This window comes from Calidris pugnax, unplaced genomic scaffold, assembly GCF_001431845.1.
Source record: "Calidris pugnax isolate Ruff unplaced genomic scaffold, ASM143184v1 scaffold36, whole genome shotgun sequence".
NCBI classification, from domain to species: domain Eukaryota; kingdom Metazoa; phylum Chordata; class Aves; order Charadriiformes; family Scolopacidae; genus Calidris; species Calidris pugnax.
The window spans coordinates 3,736,401-3,752,036 of record NW_015090825.1 but is presented as its reverse complement, the minus strand read 5'-3'; the positions used below and the strand labels follow the sequence as shown (position 1 = coordinate 3,752,036).

Below are 15,636 nucleotides of genomic sequence, written 5' to 3'. Positions count from 1 at the left end.
TTGGCCCCGTGGGAGATGTTAAAAGTTTCTCCTTTTTTTTTTTTTTTTTTTTTCCCTGGGACACCTGTTTATCCAGACCCTGGTTATCCAGGGCGCTGTGTGATGAAGAGCGAGGAAATGAGCTCTGAACGATGGACACAGAAAGCCTTTCAGTCATCTGTCTAGAAAAGTTGAGGCTTTCTTATATCTGTGGAAGAAAGGCAGGAAACATTCTGTAAAGCCCCCTTTTCCCTTCCCTTGTAGCAGAATTTTCTTTTCTTCCCTCGGGTAAGCCACATCCCTTTATATTTTAGCAAGCTCTATTTTTTAAGCTGTTTTCAATAGACGTGTCTCTTTACAGCATTCCAAAAGGAAAAGTGGGAAATGTATCATCATGAAGATTGCAGACATGTTAATTTTTGAAATGTTAGTAAAGCATCAGTAGTAGAAGAGGACGAATAATAGCTTTATGGGTATTTTCTTTTGTCTTTGCCATACATGATGTAAAGTGGAATTCAGAGAATTTGTTTGAAAGAATTCTTTCTGTCTTTTGATGTGGTGAGGGAGTGTAAAGCTTTCCTCAACAAAGTAACATCTCAAAGGGAGCTCTGGTTGATGTGTATGTATTTATAAACACTAAAGCTGCAATTATCATAGACCTTATTAAATCATAGCAGCCTATTTGTTGTTCTCCAAATATGGATATGGCCAGAACATGTCACTCAAAAAATTATGAAAAAATTCCGGCCTTAAACTAACCCATCAGTTTTATGACCTAGAATTAGAGCATAGTCAGCAAGACATAATTTACCACTGTGATATGATTGCTACAAAATACAGTTTTTTAATCAATGGGACAGCAAGATATGGATAAATTGTGTTCTGACTGGCTGTGTTACAGTCTCACTGCTCCATGATGAGCTGCTCCGTAAATATGTTTTAAAAAATGTAAATGCCTGTCTGATAAGAAATCCTGAATATGGAAAGTCTTACTTAAAAGCAAGTCAACACACCAGAGGACAGAAGAAAATTATATGTAAGAAAAGAAGCAGTATTCTTGTTCTGATGGGATGCTTCCAATTAGGGAAACAAAACAGCATAGATGATGTCTCCAACTTTGGAGCGGGATCTGTCATTGTGCCAGGGTCTGTCCTTGCCCAGCTGGTCATAGGCTAAGGGCCAAATGTGACGGGAGCCAATGTGAAACATATATCCATACCAAAGTGTCTGAGACAAATGTCCTTCTAGATGTTGTGGGAGTCCAGCATGCTAATCCACACATGGAGATCTTGGTACCCAGGTCTTGTTAAAGTGACTTTTCACGTAGTTAGAGGAATACTGTGAATATTTTACTGTATGCTGCCTACTGAAAGTGGTAAGGACTGCAGTGGTTTGCCACACAATTTAAACAACACTGGTTGCATGGAAAGAAGGTTTTACTGTGCACAGAAAGAAGAAAATGAATGCTATTTGTATCTCCAAATTCCATGCTAGTAGAGAGTCAGTCTCCGTATTTTAATTAGATAACCAGTACATGGAAGTAGCACTGAAGACATTCTCCTCCTCTCTTGGCAGGCAACCTTGGTTTTATGGCTGGGGCTTTAATCTTCCACGAGGCCAAGCACTATTAGAGAAATGGAACCTTATTCCAGATGGAATAGATATTCTTATAACACATGGACCACCTCTCGGTAAGAAAATACTAGTGCTCTTAGCTGTCTATGTCAGATGATTATACAGCAACTGATGGCTCTGCTTAGACAAAGAGTGTAATCCTGACTTAGAAAAGTCAAAAGTAACAGCAGTACTGATTTCAGCAACACCAGGGCTTCAGCTCAGTTTCGTTTCATGATTACCTATGCTTAATGATAGGGAATTAAATAATGGCTTAAAAAATAAAGCCTTAACACATAAAGCCTTAATGAGTTTTATAAATAAGCAAAGTCTATTTCCTGTGCATCTGTCCACTCTGCCACTGGTGAAATTAGGAGATTTAAAGCATGGAGCCTGCTTGAAAAGAAATGCAGGATAAGGATCTTACTTTTTTAGCACTGTCTATCTCCCTTACTTGAAGTAGCATTTCCCCACCACCAAGTACCCACTCTGTATTTTTCCTCATCATGCTGACTTGGTGCATCTTCTGCCTTACAAACCCAACATTGCTTGCCTGTTCTTTGGACAGTGTTTGTGAATTGCCTATCTTTAATACATTCTGGCAACACTAACAGACCAACAAGAAATAGTTTTGCATTCGAGTTTTACAAATATTATTATAGGTGATGTAAAAGCCAGGAGAGATTTCTTGTATTCCTAGACAGTAGTGAAATTATCTGTGTTATGGAAGTAGTATAATCACAGAAGCTTGTCCACATTCGATCAAGGCTTAAGGCTTTTAACATGTTTTTCAAAGTATTTAACATATAGGAAGCTATATTTAATGTAACTATGTGTTTTACTCTCACTGATTTAATAAATGGGCATGAAAGTGAAGCACGTATTTAGGCGTTCTGCTGAATCTTACAGCAGAGGAGTGATTTGTGTGAAATGGAGGCAGTTGGTTTCTTTAAACCTTTAGATTCCCCAATTTCCTGAAGCTAAAACCCTCTTGTCTTCCACCCTTTCTTCTCTTCTTTCAGAGCTTGGAGGAGGAAGTATCTAAAGGGTTTGTGTTTTGTTGTTTTCTTTAGAAAGACGTGTTTGCATTCCACTGGTCACTAATCCTGGGGGGAAAGGGCTTCTTTGTGAGCATGGTTTCTCACAGTAAGGGCGTGTGTTTTGATACTTCACCTAAGTGGAGCCTCACGCCATGCCATGGGCTGATTTTAATATGGACCTGTATGGTAAAAGTGGATGGCAGAAATTAATTGTTTAGACCTTGAGACATCAGCTCCAAATGGTTAGTAGCGGGGATAATTGATGTTATGATCTAAGGCACGACACTGGGTCTTTGATACAGTTTTAGTTACAAGTCGCATTTAAAACTCTTTCAGAAGCTTTTTTCAGCACTTCTAAAGCTCTTATAAAAAACAGCTGATCAACTGTAAAGAAATCCAACTTTCTGCTGATCCCAAGAACATCCCTGTTTGTAGCACTGGAAATCCAGTGTCGGAAGGTGGAGAGAGGGGTTCACACCACCCAGTTTCAGCCACCTTTGCTAGTTTAGTCACCAGGCCTCTCCAGGCAGCAGAAGATCAGAAGAGGGAGGCGAACCTCTAGTGAGCACTGCAGAGCTGGCACTCCACAGACATGCTTTAATAATAAATTTAATAATAGATTTAATAATTGAAAAGTAATTTAATAATTGCAGTAATTCTGAGGAAGAGCTGCTCATCTCCACTGACTGTAATGGGGTAATGTGAATTCCCCCCATCCCCATGTCTCACTATTTGTTCTCTTTTTTTTTGAATTTTTGAGCTCCTACCATCCTCCAGGGATTTTCTTTTTTCACAAGTTCCTGTTTCTTTGTCTTTTTCTTATTGAGGCGCTAATAGATGGCCCAAACACAGAGCCCTCTGCCTGAGGGCATCAGCTGTTGATCTCCCTGACACCCATGGCAACAAACATATGACACTTCAAAAGAAATGAGCACTCTGCCTAACTTACAGAACCTCCTTATTGTGTAGCTCTGTCCACAGACATTTTGGGAGACAGGATCTTCCTTGACCCTCCCAGGCAATTATTTTAACCAGAAAGCTGATTACTGTTGTTCTGATCTTGGACAGCATCACTAGAGCTGTTCCTAATGATCGTAAATAGCAATCAGCGCTCTTGAAAATTCCTCTTTTTTCTCCAGCATGACTGCCTAAATTGTGTCCATCATCTGTTTTCTGTGCTTTTTCTCATTCCCTCACTTCAAAAGAGCGCACATCCTCCTGAGCTAATTAATACCACATTATTAGATAGATTTAAAATTGCCTGCATGATTTAGGTGCAGAAGCACTACTAAGAGTTAATGGACTTTGTGTTTCTAAGTCAGTTAGGCGCATAACAAAAATGTGAGGATTTTTTTTTTTCTGTATTAGAGTAGTGCTTTGGGACAAAACCGGGGCAGGGATACACAGGAGGTTCACATGGGATGAGAAAACAAAGGTTAAAACAGCTATTATTGACAATGTAATTAGTCACCACTTTATTATAAATAAAGATATGCCATGTATTTAATAGCATGGGTATAGTATAAATTTTTAAGTCTTTTCCCTGGATCCTAAAGATCTGCATTTATGGTTCTTTTATTTCTCTTCCAAAAGTTCACTATTCTTTTCTTTCTTTGTGTTTAATTTAATTTCACCTTTAAGTCTTCATTTGTAGCTGTCTGCTTGATTGTCTGTGACAAAGATTTATACTTTCCTGACAGCTGCAGAAACCTGTTTCAAGTAACCAAACATTAAAAAAACCCTAAGATGAACTCTAATTGTTAGCTAGGTGTAATCAATTATTCTTAGTTTGTGTAGTCAGGTGTACATAATAAGCTGCAAACATATGGGAAAGCTTCAGAAGGGTGATAATGCATGTAAACAAAAACATGTTCAACATAAATAATGCTTAATTTAATGGAGAAGTTAATTTTATGGATTTTTGTTTGTGAAGTTTTTGAAGTGGAAATACTTTTGGCTTTATGTTCACCACAGACGTTTTGACAATTAACTGTTTCAAATCACTGAAGTAACAAACCCTATGGTTATGACATGTTTGCTCTGAAAAAAAAAAAAAAGCATGACCGGTTTCCAGAGAAGTTGCTGGCTGCACTTTGACATCTTAAATACTTACTATTTCCTACAATGAATTTTGACCTGTGTTGGCTACCAAGAGTGACTGGAAAAATCAGTTACCAGACCTGAGCATTGCTCTGCTCCCTCTGTAGTTCAGTGGGGCTTTGTCTTTGTACCTCCCCCCGACAGGAGTCAAGCAGCATCTTCACAGGCAGAGGATTGAATTAGGAGTTCGTGGCCATTATCAGAACTTCCTTTTATTTGACACTTAGGATTCCAAATTCCCGACTCATTTCTGAATGAGTAACCATGATCCAAAGGCAAATTTTTACTATTTTCATAAAACCCCCCAGTATAATGAGCTCAGTTTTCCAACTATGGCATCTGAAAAGGTATTTCTCAGTGTGTGAACCTACCCTGAAGCTCTAGCAAATCTGAGAGCTTTTCCAAAGCTCGTATACCACAGTTCTGGTCTTTTAAGTCAGTTGGTTAGCTGCTATTTAGCCATGCTTGAGTGGATCTCAAAAGTAAACATATGAAAACTGGGTCCAGACTCTACCTCTCTGGCTGACTACTGCTTTCTCAAAGGCACAGTCTACTCATGCTATCGCAGCAATCAGAGATACAAAGCTATGAAAGGCACACAGGGAAAGCACCAGAACAACTAAAGAAAAACAGAATGATTATATCTTTTAGGTTTCCAAATATGAGCCTGATGAAAGTGGCAGAACAATAGAAGGAAAACAAGATTGGTTATTGCAAACCCTCTAATACAACAACATACTGCTTATACTACTCCTTTGAAGGAAACACGAGACTTCAGTTGGCAGTAAGCATCCCCCGGCAGTATGTTTTTAGACATAGAAGCAAGTTGGTGTACATTTTTGTCCGTGTTCATGAAAAATGCATTTTTATACAGCCTTCATGCAAGTAAATGTAGCACTTAAAAACATCTACTGTGGAAGGGCTGAGTTATTCTTCCTGTCAAAGGTCCATAGATCTAGGCTAGTGGGGCTTGCTCTATGGTGAAGTGCTTAGACCAGTTTTACCTGAGGATGTTGGTTTTAGGCATGCTGTGGGTTCCTTACCTGAGTTCCACTACTGTAAGATTCAATGTGGTACCAATATAGTTCTATTATTAGCAACACAGATTCCATTACATCAGTTAAAGCGTTCAATTTTAAAATCTAGATCCCAGGACTAGATTTAAATAGCTAAATGCTGATTGAGATTCTTTAGACATACTGCTTTTTATACCTCGCTCTCTTAATGGAAGAAGAACAGATAAGGCATTGAATTTTCCCTTTAACAGCAGTGCAAAAATGCTTTAATTGTTAGGATGTTTTTTTCCTTGAAAAACAACTGGCAAGATTTGTCATAGTCCTTTTACTTTGGATGAGCTTTTATGGTTTTCCTCAAGTATTTTTCCTTCCTTCCTTCCTCTTCTACTTACCAAGGCAAACACTGTTTTTTCCATGTCAGTTCTTCTATGGCTGCTTATGAGAAATCACAAGACATGAAATCTCAGAAGCACTGTATAGCAGAACAGCTTTGCAGATGACCTATCTTCTTTTAAAGCTTTCCTTTCTTTTCCAAAGGTTTTCTAGACTGGGTTCCTAAGAAAATGCAACGGGTAGGATGTGTTGAGCTGCTGAACACAGTCCAGAGACGAATACAGCCAAGGCTTCATGTTTTTGGACATATCCATGAAGGTCAGAACACATTTCTGTTGTCTGGTTTAACTAGCAATTTTCAAACTTGAATGTCTGAACTGAAGCACTTCTGGAATTCAGATGCTTATTTGGCTGCATGTATAGAGATGAAATTGGTTGATACCCACATTTCAATATTTGGTTTTCAACTTCTCTTTCAGTTTTTACATCTATAAAACAGGGTGATGCCTCCTTCACAGAAAGTATTACTGTGAATTTTAAAATAAGAACATGAGTCCAGTAGGTATAGAAAGTGACTAAATATTAGGATTGATGGATTGTGTTTTCCTCTGCTGAATTTCTGTGACTTAAAATAACTGTCCTTCCTTCCTTCCTTCCTTCCTTCCTTCCTTCCTTCCTTCCTCTTCTACTTACCAAGGCAAACACTGTTTTTTCCATGTCAGTTCTTCTATGGCTGCTTATGAGAAATCACAAGACATGAAATCTCAGAAGCACTGTATAGCAGAACAGCTTTGCAGATGACCTATCTTCTTTTAAAGCTTTCCTTTCTTTTCCAAAGGTTTTCTAGACTGGGTTCCTAAGAAAATGCAACGGGTAGGATGTGTTGAGCTGCTGAACACAGTCCAGAGACGAATACAGCCAAGGCTTCATGTTTTTGGACATATCCATGAAGGTCAGAACACATTTCTGTTGTCTGGTTTAACTAGCAATTTTCAAACTTGAATGTCTGAACTGAAGCACTTCTGGAATTCAGATGCTTATTTGGCTGCATGTATAGAGATGAAATTGGTTGATACCCACATTTCAATATTTGGTTTTCAACTTCTCTTTCAGTTTTTACATCTATAAAACAGGGTGATGCCTCCTTCACAGAAAGTATTACTGTGAATTTTAAAATAAGAACATGAGTCCAGTAGGTATAGAAAGTGACTAAATATTAGGATTGATGGATTGTGTTTTCCTCTGCTGAATTTCTGTGACTTAAAATAACTCATGTAAGCTCTCTTTGTCGCAGTTTCTGTGTTTGTAAAATGGGTAAGAATGCGTTGGGGGTTGCTTCTAAGACTTAATCTTCAAGATTGTACAATAAAGGTTGTCTCTCCCCATTAGTGCCTATATGAAGTTAAAATCAAGAGGGAGGTCACCACTGACTTGTGTAGATGTTCAAGATATTTATTCATGTATTTATTTGCTTTGGCAGGGGAAACATTTTGTACCCAGATGAAATAAAGTGGTTCTCTTGACTATTTGATTTTTAACTAGAAAAAAATTAGTTCACTTAAGTCAGTAAGTGGTGACAAATATGCTCCACTGAAGTCAATGACAGTAGGAATTCATCTCCAGGCAAAGGGAAAGGTAGATGCTGTCTGCTATAAAGAAATCTGTCCTGTTCACATATCGTGGCAGCAAGACTTCAAGCAGTGCCCCTACCAAAAGAAACCCTGGGGCTGTGCAGAAGTGTACCATTGGCATGTAAGCACCTACTATCAGCTGCGTAGTTCTTGGCAGTATTAACTTACTGGCGGGAAAAGGTGCTTCACAACTGCCAGTTTTCTGCTTCTGGGACTGCTCCAGCCTTTGAAGGGTACCTGTGGGTCTCACCAGGGTAGAAATGAACAAACACAAAAACTGGAGTAGCTGGCATTCAGATAACTTCTGTTGCTGTGAAGAACTACTACCCTTCCCAAGAAATCCTGCTCTGACCTGCTGCTTGGTGCTTTCACCACGCTAGGTTAGGAGTCACATTGGTGCTGGTTTAAAATTGATGGAGAAAGCACTCAGATCATTATTTTACAGCTCAGCCATTAAGTCCGTTCTCCTCGTGTCTCATTCGCATTGACCTGTTAATGCCTAGTTAATGTCCAAGATGCTCTTACATCACAAACAAACAACACACAGGCAGTATTTTTTTCCTAACCCTTTGCTGTTATACCAGTCTTTGAGATTCCATACAAGAGAGCTAGTGAATGCGGTTCAAACTCATTGTCTTTTCAGAAACCGTAAGCCAAGTGGGTTGCAGGGGATATAAGCAAACACTTAGCAAGCCATGAAGCTTCAGGCAGGTAAACAAAATCACATCTGCTAAGACCAAGCCCAGCTTTGGCTCCCAAGGGAAAAGAATGGCACCTCCACAGAATGGTAAATCTCGCGAATTAATCCAGCTGGCACAGTAGGTATCAGAACACAGAAACAAGGTACTCTTCTTGTTAACTATCATAATTTAGAGAAAACAAATGGGGAACCGCATAGCCTGTTTTGCAGTGGGATGCTAAATCTCTGCAGAGGAGAATTCCCATTGCAGGCAGCCTGTGCAAACGAAGCTGCTCTTTGTAGAGAGAATGCATGATTTGAACAGATGAGTTCTTCCCCTGACTGAGCATAGCTACATCTGCAGCAGTCATTTACTGAACATCCGGGAGGAAGAGATGCTTAGAAGAGATGTTTCTTCCCTATTCCCCCTCTGCACTGCTGTCTCTGCCAAAAAACACTTCTACACATGGACTTGCTGCTGATAGACCCGTGGAAGTGACAAGGAGCATGGCTAAAATCCCAGTTTGCCCATTACAGCCAGTGGTTGGCTGAGGTCATGGCCGAGGAAACTGTAGGCAGTTGGGTGAGACTGAAAACTCCAGTGTTAGGAATCTTCCAGCAAAAGGAGCACATTAGCAAGCTGATTCTGTTCTCTCCAAACGTGTAGCCGAGGAGACAGAAAGTCCCAGCAGCAATGCTGACTGTCCTCCGTGCAGTTTGTGTTTTACACAGAACAATTGTTCTGTGGCAAACAGCAAATGATTTAAAGAAATGTCTGTGACAGGAACCTGACAGAGTTTTCTTCCCTCCCTAGTCCCTAATTAGAGAGTGGTTTTTCCATGGGGAGTCCAGGAGGCCCTGCATTATTCAGGGTATTTTAAAGAACAAAAAAAAGAGAGGAATTTGGCTACTGTTTCTTTGTTTGTAAATTCTGCAACTAGCGATGCTTCTATAAGACATGAAATTGCACTCGGAGAAACTATAGGATCCTGGGTACCTAGGATTTCAATAGGTGAAACTTGGTGTATGTAGCAACGAATATATTTCACTATTAACTTCATTAATGGTGAGATTGAATCTTCGTAGAAATGCTTTCTACCAGGTGATTTCCCCCAAATCATATATTTCTTATTGTGAATATATTTCTTCATATCGATCTTAATATTTCAATGAGAGTTTCCAACATTAAGCTTTTAGTTTTAGTGTAATCAAGCTTATGTTTTTTTCTTAGTCCTTAATGAAAAGATTTGTGACGATGGAGATGTGTCTACTTTTTCATACCGGCGGGGCAGTAAAAGGGCTTTTTCTTTACTTTCTGAAACAGCATTTCACTGTATTTCTACAGGCATTCGAGCTAGAAGTTTGATTTTCTGCAGATTTAGCTCTGGAATTGTTTGGCTTGGGTGTCTAGTCAGACATGAGATGTAGTTAAGGATTTTTTTGCCCCTGGTGAGACATACAGAAGGGTGTTCTCTCCCGTGGAAACATTATGGCGTCTTAGGGTGTGAATTCACCTTGTCTGTCAGAGAATGTATTAATGAAGCCATGTTTTCTCTGCCTGGGCAGGCATTTTAGTGTCTATCCATCAAATTTAGTTGAAATTGGTCAACAAGTTCAAACACGTGGGAAGAAGAAGTTCCTACCAGCCAAATCCTGCCCAGGTGCACATGTACACGTACTCTCCTTAGTCAGGCAATGCTGTTTCTTCATTGATTGCTTAAAAGATGTACATGACAGGACAAAAAAAAAAAAGCAGAAAGGTGAAAATTTCTCTGGTTTTGCTGACAATGGCAAACCAAAATGACCAGAAGCATGTTTTTTTCAGTGCTGCAATTGTCTAAGCTCTATCTTCCCAACCTTTCCAAACCTAAGAAGGTTTTAAGAAAAATGCTTTGCATACAAGAATATCTGTCTTTCTAAGGAGGTTTGGCTAGCTGACTGCCAGAGTTTGTAGCCACTGCCTTGTGAGGGTCCATTTTGCTTTTCTTAACAATTTAAAAGATGGTTAAAAGTCCTGCTCTAGGACAAAGATGGTATTAATTCAGGAGACCTTTATGTTTTGCATGAAGAGAATTTTGAAATTCCTTCTGAGTAATAAATGTGGCGCTTACTGTTGCGTGATCAAGGTGAATAATTAAAAAAAAAAAAAAAAGACAAAGATAATAAAGACTAATGAGAGTAACCAGAGTTTTTCTTTCTTTGTAGGTTATGGTGTCATGGCTGACGGAACTACTACCTATGTGAATGCATCTGTGTGCACTGTGAATTACCAGCCACTTAATCCACCTATAGTTATTGACTTACCTACTCCAAGGAACACATGATTATAACGAGGATTTAAAGTTGTGCCCAACACATTAGCAACTTTCTATTGCTGGCTGAGAATCCCAATAGGGAACCATTCAACAAAAAGCAAAAACCTTCTTCTTTTTTCCCTGCTAGCTCTTCACAGATACATTTTGAGTGACAAAAGTGGATGAGGAACAAAGACATTTTGGTGCCAGAAACAGATTAAAGACTTTAACATTTCACCATTAAAATATTTGTGAACACAGAAAAGTGAATGCATTCCACATATATATATACATATACATATATATATATCTCAAGTAGGGACTTTTGTATATACCGTACATTATATTGGACTTATTAAAAGAGCAATGTCTTTCAAAGGAGTGTTTCTTTAAGAAAGTTTTCAGTTTAAACTGAAGTGTTTAGACTAGGATTTCCTCATTTCAGATGTTTCCCAGTGAGCTTTTGGTAAAAGAAAAATGATGGTAAAGATGTTTTCCCTTAATTAACATGGCAAATATAAAAGATGGTGCATGAATGACCAGTCACAGGAGGAAAGCTATTATTTCAAGTCCTCCAGGTCTAAGTCTTTGCATCTATTCAAAACCAATGCAATAGAGGCCCTAATTCACTGTACTGAAATGAAGTTTTACTACATCTGGCGTTACAGATGGTAAGGGAAATGGTACATATTGCCAGCATGCTGTAAACAGCTCAACATTCAAGAAGGGAGACTGCGTTAAGTGCAGTATAAACTCAGGAATTTGTAACCTGGACTCGCCTGTGAAAAAAAGGATATTATTTCCCTTAAAAAAAAAAAAAAAAAAGAAGAAGAAAAAAACATTACTGTGTTTTCATATGGTAAGGCGATACGTGATTGTATGTAAAAAGCAAAAAAAAAAAAAACCCACAAAAATTATGTAGTGGTATTTTAAATAAACCACTGTTCAGGAGTGGTATTTTAAATAAAACCCACTGGGACTATTTGTTTAAAACCTGTTAATGGGACGTGCAGCCAGTGATGAGATTACTGGTTTGAATTTGGCCCCAGTCCGAAGTGATTAAATGTCATGGTGATCCTTTTGTCTTTGGGGAACGCTGTGGATGTCAAGGGGAAGGGGTCACCTTGAGGTGGAGTTTGGGCATTCACTTTTGGGTAGCTATGTGGTAGCCTAAGTGCGATGAGTGACGAGTACACGCCAATGGGTACAGAGCAGGGTCACCTCAGAAAACCTGTCATTGCTGTTTGCCTGCTCATGGGCACTGCCGGGAGAGGACCAAGATGAAAATCACCAACCAAGTTGAAACCCATCTGTTGTGGGTTGCATGTGATGCCAGGTGAGGCAGGGGACATGTCAGGAGCTGGTTGGGATGGCCAACGCTAGCGCTGCCCATGCGGCTTTCCTGCAGGTTAGCAGAGGTTTTGAAGCTGCTGGGATTTCAGTCCCATTCTAGGCAGAAGCTTGAGAATTGATTGCAAAATTAGAAAAAAGGAAAAAAAAAAAAGTGCTTCAAACGTGCCCTACAAAGATTGGGTTTCTGCCTTGAACTAGAAGACTTCTCCATGCTCAAAGAGGAGCCTTTTTGCCTTGATGGAGATAATTTCACTGCTGAATTCTGAACGTGGATATCCTGAATTTGGGGCTGACAGCACCTAGACATTAATCTTGTTCACACGCATTGGGCAGCTCATGGCACTACCAACACAGCTGGGTTGTTTGCAGGTCTGCGCGTAGCCCCCATCTGCGCACACGCAGGGGATAATTGCGCGTCTTCCTTTTTGCCTGAGACGTGGATGTAAACCTGAGCTTCAGGTGGCAGCTGCATGTACATGTGACACACACACACGTGGCGCAAAACCAGGCTGTGTGTCAGCTTCAGCTCTAGGGGAGGTAGGCAGAAACTTTGGGTGCTTCCCATGGGCAGCAGCTCTTCCCACGGCTGCTGGGAGCAGTGACATCCCAGCCCAGTCACCAACTCGTGCTGTGGACCCACCAGAAAACAGGACAAGTCACGGCTCTACGTCATTTCGTGCAAGTTGTTGGGTGACTGGGGGTCTAAACTAATTCACTGCTTTTCTCCTGAAATGAAACCCAAGAGGATGGGTGGCACCTGCCACTGTTTTTTTTTGGGTGAAGAGTTCATGGGCGCGTGAGCGGTCTGCCATGCATTCAGATGGGGCCGCTTTTGTCAAAGCTATTTATTGGCGTAGAAATTGCAGGATCAGCTCCTAAATCAGCAAGGACTGAAATTCACAGTGGAATATGAACTCCCGCCATCGTTGGGAAGATGAGCAATAGCGTGTAGTTAGAATAAAAGTGTCCTAGCTAGTCACAATTCAAGCGGTTTGAAACAGATGTGGCAGGAAATTGGCTGTATGTTAAAGAAGTCTGAAATGTTTACATTCACTCATGGCACTTAAGAGACGAAAATGTTAGAAGTGGGGGGAAGAGGTCCTTTTATTAGCCTCAACGAAATTTCTATGTCGACCATAAACTATTCTCTTAAAAATAATTTTTCCTAAGCTATCTTCAAAATACTGTGTATTTTTATGTGGGAAGGATACGAAAGCAGCTGTTACTTCAAAATATCATTTAAAGTACTTGAGGTATGAAAGCTTAAAGGTTATTTAATCATTTTGGCATAACTTGATTGTTGTTGTAATTTTTTTGGTCAAGCATGTTAGACAAATAAAGTCTTAAAAAAAAAAAGAAACAAAAAAACAACAAAAAATAAGGCCTCTTTATATCAATCTCATGCATTCAGCTCCATGTGGGAAAGGCTGCCTGTCTTCTCCAGGTGTAGGAGCTGGTCTGTGGGATATTAAAGTTGTTATTGTGACGGGGGGGACACAGCTGGCAGAGGGGCTGGGGGCGATGGGGCAGAAGGTGCCCTGCCAGCTTCAGGCCACCACATCTCCTGCAGAAGGCAGCGAGTTGGGGTTGCAGAGGGGAAAATGGCACCCGCTTCCTTTAGCTGATGTATTGTGGTGGGGGAATAGGCCAGACGTGGCTGTGAGGTGGGGAAGAGCTAGCCCGAGGGAGCGTTGCAATGGGGCGGTGAGCGGTCGGGGAGCGGGATGCCATCCTTTGGGAGCAGGCCGCAGTCAGGAAGAATGGTTCAGGAGGTGGGATGCCATCCTTTGGGAGCAGGCCGCAGTCAGGAAGAATGGTTCAGGAGGTGGGATGCCATCCTTTGGGAGCAGGCCGCAGTCAGGAAGAATGGTTCAGGAGGTGGGATGCCATCCTTTGGGAGCAGGCCGCAGTCAGGGGAAGAATGGTTCATGTTCTGAGTTGACCCTAAGGACACGAACCTTGCAGAGAGGGAGGTTAAGGTGAGCTGACTGCTATTTGTATTTTAATTTTGTGGGCGCATTTCAAGGCCTGCCCGTCTTGCCTCCCATCTGATCTACCTCAGATTACGGAGGCCACGAAAAGGCAGGTTTCCAGAAATGCAGTTTTGCGATTGTCAGCTCTATTTAAAATTCAGGGATGCTCTCTCCAGTCATTTCCCGTCCCACCTCCCCACCAATGACCTTCACTGCTATCCAAGTAGCATCGCTCCCGGAGGTGTGCTGATGTGTATCACTAATACGTGCGTGCCCGTCACCAGGCAGAATTGTTACCGAGCTTAATTTCAGTTCATTTTGACAACGAATAGGGGAGATATCGCTGCATGTCAATGGAAAAAAAAAAAAAAAAGACAAGATTATTTTTACCTCCCTCAGTCACATATGGCTGAGGATGTGAAATGTTCCTTGGCTACAAGGAACGAGCAAAGCTGGGACTCTGCACCCATCTGAGCAGCTGCCTTTTCCCAGGCAGCCCCCACCCACTGCAGCTGCACCCCAGCCTGGGCAACCAGCTTCAGGCTTTCAGATGATGCTATTTGGGAACCCCTGAAGCCAGAGACTCCAAAATTACAACAGTCTTCGAGGAGGTTGCTGGTGTTCAACCAGGCAAGCCAGACTGGCTCTGCTGGGTGCTCCACTGGCGAGATGGCTGCGGGGAGGGAGGTGGGTGTCTGTCTCTGGGTGATGCACGGGGACAGAGAGGGTGGGAAGGTGCTTTGGCCTGAGTGCAGGAGGGAGCCAGAGGGGATAAGGAAAAGTAGCTCGTCTTCCCCAGTGGCTGATTGCTGCCTATAACCAACGTAAATGCTTCAGAGGAAGGAGGAACAAAACATTCCTTAGAAGGGAATTTTTGGCCTAATCTGCCCATGGGGATCTTTGTCCCCCTCCCGTTTATTCTTGCTTGTATGAGAATTTCTGTCTTAAAAACCCATATTATTGCTCACTGCTAATGTAACTCACATATAGTAAATATAGCTGCACATGTTCTTTTCTTTCAGGTACATTCCTGTCCCTTTCTTGCAAGTCTCTCTGCATCTGCTATTTTAGCGATATTTTGGAACAGTGAGCTCCCCAGGTGATTATGCACAGTGCATTAGAACAACAGTATTTCGCTTATCCTTGTACGTGTGCTGCCATTTGGGTTTATTGACTGTCCCTTTGTTCTCTTTTTATGTGAAAAGTGTAAATAGGAGTACTTATATGTACGTTCTTTGTGCCATTTGTTATTTTGTATACAGCCATTATGTTGCTTTTTACTCACTTCATCTAGAAATTCAAATAATTTCAATTCTAGCTAGAGTCTATTTCTAACCCTTTTACTTTTCCATCTCGGAAATGCTCCACTCCTCTCTTTTTGATGTGCCCTTTGGGAGTTGGTGAGAGGCAGCCATGCCAGAAAAGGACCTCCTCTTCCTTCCTTCCCGAGCATTTGGACACCGTTCCCTGTTGCTTTCTCTCCTGATCTTTGTCCACTTCTGTTCTTCATTTGTGTGGGAGTTTTTGGCATAATAATATATATTTGCAACCCCCGGTGGAGGACTGTGGTGAGCTGCCCATGGGCCTAGCTGAATTTTCTCTTCAAGAGGTGACACCTGATCTG

General features: G+C 41.0%; 1 protein-coding gene across 3 annotated transcripts in view; it reads left to right on the top strand.

Annotated features, from left to right (window-relative positions):
* MPPED1 (metallophosphoesterase domain containing 1) overlaps positions 1–13,328 on the top strand; it is a 65,872-nt gene extending 52,544 nt beyond the window's left edge. For 2 of the 3 annotated variants that reach the window (XM_014940182.1, XM_014940184.1), the window contains exons 5-6: positions 1,555–1,670; positions 6,287–6,465. In XM_014940182.1, the coding sequence (XP_014795668.1) occupies positions 1,555–1,670; positions 6,287–6,450 (280 nt within the window). In that variant the 3' untranslated portion in view covers positions 6,451–6,465. Of the gene's footprint in view, positions 1–1,554; positions 1,671–6,286; positions 6,466–10,597 lie in introns of those variants that run through there. The other variant, XM_014940185.1, reaches the window with a different exon arrangement.
* Positions 13,329–15,636: the final 2,308 nt, after the last annotated feature.